We start from the raw sequence: 6,370 nt of genomic DNA on the forward strand, positions 1-6,370 counted from the left end.
TATATCGTTTACCTTGGAGACTACGGATCTCCTCATTTCTGATTTAATCCCGCTTTTCTATAGCAAGCTTATTCTATATTATTATTATTCTTTTTTTCAAAAGCAGGGATTACTGTAGGGGGTTTGATATATGCGAACGTAACGTAATATATATTGTATACGGACGCATGGTTAGTCAGTCGGTATAGGTTCGCTTCGCAGTGCACTTGGCACGCACCTATTAAAGCTTTTGCCTATATACCTACGGAGTATTATTTGGTCACCACCCCGCGCTCACCCTAAATATGTGCTCTGAGGTGTAACAATAGATGAACTCGTATTTCAGTACCCCGAGCTGAACCCGATGATAATGAGGCGGTTCCAAGAGGCGGGCGACGTGGAGAAGGCCTTCGAGCTGGTGCACAAGTCGCGCGGCCTGGAGCAGACGCGCTTCCTGGCGCGCAAGCACGGCGTGGAGGCGGCGCGGCTGGCCGCCGAACTCGCCGACTCGCCTTACCAGAAGGGGCTCGTCGTCACCACCGACCTCGTGCTCAACAGGATCAAGTAGTTCCCGCCCGCTGCCCGCGGAGGTAAGGACTTAGTGCGCGAGTATTTATACGGAGGTTCCTTCCTCAGTTTGGCATCAGTTCAGTCTGCGATGTGTTCATTCTGCTTTTATGTCGTTTAGCGGATTTGAATCACTGCTAAAGCAGTGACATATATGTGTCATCTAGCTGAATTATTGGCTTTTGGGTTACTACAGTACGCGACAGGTCGAAATGGCAATCGGGGAGGGAACGCCCTGCACACCCGCACAGCCCCCGCGCTAACCCGGTGCGGCGGCGGCGGTTTGACTGCAGTCTCATCTGGTGATAGATGATAAGGTATATGAAGATGAAAGCGGGCTAACTTGAAAATAAGCTATTTTTAGTGATTATTAAATACAGGATCGTCCAAACCAAAATACGTATAATCCACATCTTCTGTTATAAGTTTGATATCCCCTTTAAATTATCGATCAAACTGCAAAAAGTTAATTAAATATTAATGATGATGATAATGACTTTTCACTATTTCACTCAAGCTCGCGTGCGTTTTGGCGTCAATAAAGAGTTGCTGATTTAATTTGTTGGCAACATCTCTATAGTACAGAAGATATCAATGAACTCTATAGAATATATCAATGAACTTGAGCTTTAAAACAAGGCTAATAAGGTACACTTTGCGTTAACGATGAAGTAAAATCTCACACTAAGCAGTATAGAAATCAGCAGTTTCATCGCAATGAACAACTTGAACTGAAGTGATGCTAGACTGAACGGGTAACGTCCGTTTCAGGAGAAAATCAAAGTTTTAAATACGAGTCGCAATTGAGAGATGTTACATCTGAAATCTTATGGACTATTTGGTGCTAATTTGGTTGAACACGAATTACCTTTTTAAAAATTGACAAAACTAAAGTAGGTTATTCTTTTGTTGACTATTTTTAAAGAAACAATTGTCAGCCAGTGAGTACTGCCGACAGAAGTGAAAACTTAAAAACATAAATTAATAAGTGTTTTGTTGTGTTTCAATAAAGTATAGTATCAAACAATAAAAATTCTTAACATTATTGAAAGCGCATATCATACGCGTAACAGGTCATACTTATAGCTATAGCATGTCAGTCAGACGATCTTGAAATTTTTACCCATCCTAAAATAGCCCAACGCGCCTAAAGAAGTTTCATTCCAATAAAAGCATAATTTTTTTAACTTGTCAATTTAGGTTAAAGTTTGCGTATACAATCGAATTAGCAACATTGTAGATTAAGCGTCTGAACTAATTTTATGGTAATCTTAGTAGTAAAGACTTTTGTCTTGTACATAAGATGATAAACTTTAAGTTGCATACATGAAACACATCCACGATAACATTGTTATACGTTTGAGAAACAGACTAGGAATTGTTTATATATGGTTACAAGCTTGGGTAAGTCCTGATATTCCAGGAAAGTAGAGTAAGAGACGTGGAATGTATATAGCATGCAACAAAAAATATTTATTGACTTATGTGGATTCGGACGCTATAAAGTCCAAATAATGTTTGAAATTTTTTGAGAATTAAGTGAAGAAACTTTATTAAATGTTATAGTTAGGGCGTATTCGTACTATATCTCGATACAAAACTGTACAGTACTTAAATCACTATCGAAAGGCATCCACAGTTCTAAAGACTACTTATTTACCTATGGGAGTTTTTGGGAGGTCTTAAACTCTTAATGAACAACTTCAAAGTACTTTTAAGGTCCTATATACAGAAGCTGATATATGAACTTCCAAGTACTTTAGAAGTACACATTATCACACGCATAACCTTTATGGTTCAAACGACGAACTGCAGAATTATGGATACCTTTTTGAAGGTAAAGTGAAATTGAAAATTATTAAACTTTGGTTTATGTGAGTGTTTGAAATAGCTAGAGACTATCCTGTGTGTGTCTATAGAGTATTGTGAAATTGTGTGTGCTTAGATATTTTGTGTGTGTGAGAGAGATAGATGGAATATGAAAAAAGGTTTGAATGTAAATATTTTACGTCAAGTGAAAACATGAATATTGTTCGATATCGAGCAACTGTAAGTTCACTTGACGCTAAATCCATCATGAATTAAATGTTTTATTTATTTAATGTATAATTTCCTTATTATTTTGTAACGTACTATTTCTTACTTTTTATGTGACCTGATTTATTTTAAGTTTTCTTTGAATTCCATGTTCAACGTAAACTATCTATAAGAACAGTACGAAAAAGCCACTATGTATAATAGATTAAGCGTGTATGTGACCACTCGTTACCAAATACCGTCGTAAATAAATGTACATCAATGTGCTCAAATATTACATAAATTACAGGTCTACTTGAGCATAGTAGGCGAAAATTGTATATAGGATTATGTTAGTTTTATACCTTCGTACTTTTCTGTTGTTCAATAATTCTTAATAGATACATTGCTGTGTGAGAGCACAATAATTATTTCTATGATCCATTGCAAAATTTGTAACGCGGTTTCCATTCAATTTTTGGCTGCAAGTTTTCAAATTCCGTACTTTTTTCTTTGTAAATACTTCGAGTCATTGGTTAAGTTACCCGTGTTTAAATCTTCAAAACCAATTACCTCAATTTCTTTACGGCCAAATTTAATAATCAGTCTATCTGTAAATTGTAACTTGTCGATAACGTTTTTTTTTTTGTGAAAAAAATCCATACAATTTTTAACAAATAACAACGTTGCTCAGTAACTTGTCGACAGATTACGGATAGATTGATTATTTCAGCCGTTAGTAGACACGTGCGTATTAGGGGTGTATCTGCGTACTCGTGTATGTGGACTTGCGTAGTATTAAATTGTTAGTTCTGTACGAACGCGCACAACATTATTTAGACGAAATTGTAAACGAAGTCTTTAGTTTCAAAATTAAGATAAAACGGTTAAATACTAAGCTATTACTTGTAAATAATAGAGATATATTAGGTATTCAGAATTTCGAAAAAGAAGTATGATCAAGGTATGAAAAATATTTTTGTTTAATCATAAGTATTAGTTAATGAAGATTGAGGCACTTATTGGGTCAGCAGATAACTTTGAAAATTCGATTCTTTCTGATATTGAGTATGCAAAAGATATACTCGATTGTCTAATACTGTATTGCAAGCATTAAAGTTGTTTGCTGATAATAATAATAATAAAACAGTTAAGAGCCAGACGCAATGATTAAAGATTCAACAGTTCTTATAAATATTTTTGTTAAGAGATAAAATATAAGGAACATTTATAGTAAGTAATTCTCCGCATTGAAACCTCTTCAAGTAGTAATTTTGTTCACAATCCTTAAGAAGTTTCCTTAGGTGCACCCAGCGCTGTCCATACAAATGTAGTTTGGTTCTTAGGCAAATATCTATCTATGTCTTTGATTTGTGAGATTTTCGTAAAAACGTGTAGTTGCAAAGTTATGCAGGCTTCATGATTTGTATGTAGATCTTTGAGACCATGTAACTTTAAAACTACAAAATATCACAGAAATCTGGAAAACCTAATTTGTAGAATGTGTCTACATTTTATTGAGTTTGATTGGTTAGTATTCAAATGAGAATCAAAGTACGTTTGTTTGGAGTGCGCTACGAATGAACTCCTTTAATTTGTTGGATTATACTTAATATTTTGTATTTTTAGTCATTGTGTCCGCGAGCCTCAGAGGCTCTACGGACGTATGTGTACATTATACGTTTAAAGGGAGTCAATGAATTTTTATTTACATAAAATAATTATGTAATATGTAGTCATATTCATAGCTTTTATTGTTTGTAAATATTATTTTATTTCTTTGTAAAATGCTAAATCACGAATAATATTATAAATATTAGTTACAAGAATATTGTTTTATTTTTAATAAACGTGTTTATTTAATCGATAAACTGTCTTATTCAAAACACCAAAATAACATTAGTCTGGGAAACGAAATTCTTTTCTGAGCGTTCTATAAGTATAGTTCGCGACAGGTCGACATGACAGTCGGGGTATGAGGCGTGGGGACGCCCCGCACACCCGCACAGTGCCCGTGCTATCCCGCACCGGGTTAGCGCGGGAGATGTGCGGAGCGTCCCCACGCCGATTGCCATGTTGTCCTGTCGCGAACTATATTGAGGTCAGTCAACGTTCCACTGCAGTATAGGGTAAGGGATGTTGACTCGACTATGTAGGTAACTGACTATCTGAGTGAGTGATCGAATTTGACTTTTACCGTTTCTTTTTGTTACGGAGAGCACGTTAACCGATGAAAAACATCTAGAAGTTACAGTATTGGTTACTCAAAATGGTTAAAGCTCACTGAGATTTCTGTCTCTATCATTTGTATGGGATTACGTAACAGAGAGCGCTATACTAACTTCTTTCCGTGGATAGTATAATTCATTCTTAGCCGTTGAGGAGGAAAGATTGCAGTGGCTCCACGTAACAACCTGGAGCCAGTTTAGAGCAATAAAGAAACATCATTCGAGGTAAAGTTTGTAAGTTTGGATGTATGGGTTAATCTGCGAAAATAATAATCCGATTCTGAAAATGTTTTCACTGACTGATGGAAAGCTACAACGCGGATGAAGTCACAGGCAAAAGCTAGTGATATTAAAGTTAGTAAGATTTTCGTAAATCCACCTCAAATATGTTCTACAAGAACAAAAATAAATCATTTTAATTCCTTAATAGGTAGGTATTTCAGTATTTTCAATTTATGGATACGATTATGCCGCTCATGAGCAGTTTACCAGATTTTTAACTCACCAGATTTTATAGAATCAAACAGAAATTCAATATTATAGCTTATAGGCAGAAACAAATTATCGGACGCGGCTGACGAACGCAACTAAAAGCCGCGACTTGTAGGTATCTGGATAGTACAATTGTATAGTAGGTAACATTGAAATGTGCAAACTATGATAAACTATGTCACGGACGTAATTTCTGAGAAATATCTCGCAAGCCTCGTCCCAAACGACAGTGCGGCTATCAGTCGCGCCTGTCTCATAGTTTGTTTCAGACTATGAGACGCGTCCGATGTCGCGGCTGCCCGCGATAATTTGTTTCCACCTTTTTTTGTTATGAATTCATTTTTCTTTATCTCTATTGTTGCTTGTAAATATAGTTTTTTTAAATTTTTTGTTTACAGTTGCGAATCTGCTACGTTGAGAATCTGGTGATTTGCAAATCTGGTGAATTGAGAATATGATAAACTGCTCATGAGCGGAGCATGCTTATCTTTGGAAGAATCGTTCAGTTGACAGACAAGAACCTAAGTTGGTACTCTTTTTTAATATATTATAGCTTGTGGGTGGGTACCTACCTGCTATACAATGTGGCGTGTTTGCGGCTATCGATCGTCTCGCGACCGGCACCGCCAGGACCTAACTGAAAAATGACATGGAAAATTCAGACGCCCGCTCCAAATACAACTCTTCATTACCCATTTATCTGTATGGTGTAGGAAGCTTTATTACTTTGCAGTAAGGTTTATTTTAGAAATATAACAAAACTTGATAATCACGCAAATATACTATAAGTATGAAAGTATATATACCTATGTAAGTACTTATCAAATTACTTAGGTGTATGTCTACCTTCCTACTTAATTGTTAGGCCTTAATTACCAATTGTGAACTAGTAGCATGTCGTTTTGTAATTAACTGTAGATATAGGATAAAAGCTGTGATAGCCTAGTGGTTAGGACGTCCGCCTTCTATTCGGAGGTCGGGGGTTCAATCCCGGGCACGCAACTCTAACTTTTCTGAGTTATGTGCGTTTTAATTAATTAAATATCACTTGCTTTAACGGTGAAGGAAAACATTGTGAGGAAACCTGA

At 36.2% G+C, this 6,370-nt stretch overlaps 1 protein-coding gene across 1 annotated transcript in view; it reads left to right on the top strand.

Annotated features, from left to right (window-relative positions):
- Positions 1 to 4,433, top strand: part of qless (decaprenyl diphosphate synthase subunit 1 qless) — a 76,549-nt gene extending 72,116 nt beyond the window's left edge. Inside the window, exon 8 of the mRNA XM_034973649.2 lies at positions 326 to 4,433. Within this exon, the coding sequence (XP_034829540.1) occupies positions 326 to 547 (222 nt within the window). The 3' untranslated portion in view covers positions 548 to 4,433. The remainder of the gene's footprint in view (positions 1 to 325) is intronic.
- Positions 4,434 to 6,370: the final 1,937 nt, after the last annotated feature.

The sequence above is a fragment of the Maniola hyperantus genome, chromosome 12 (assembly GCF_902806685.2).
Source record: "Maniola hyperantus chromosome 12, iAphHyp1.2, whole genome shotgun sequence".
NCBI classification, from domain to species: domain Eukaryota; kingdom Metazoa; phylum Arthropoda; class Insecta; order Lepidoptera; family Nymphalidae; genus Maniola; species Maniola hyperantus.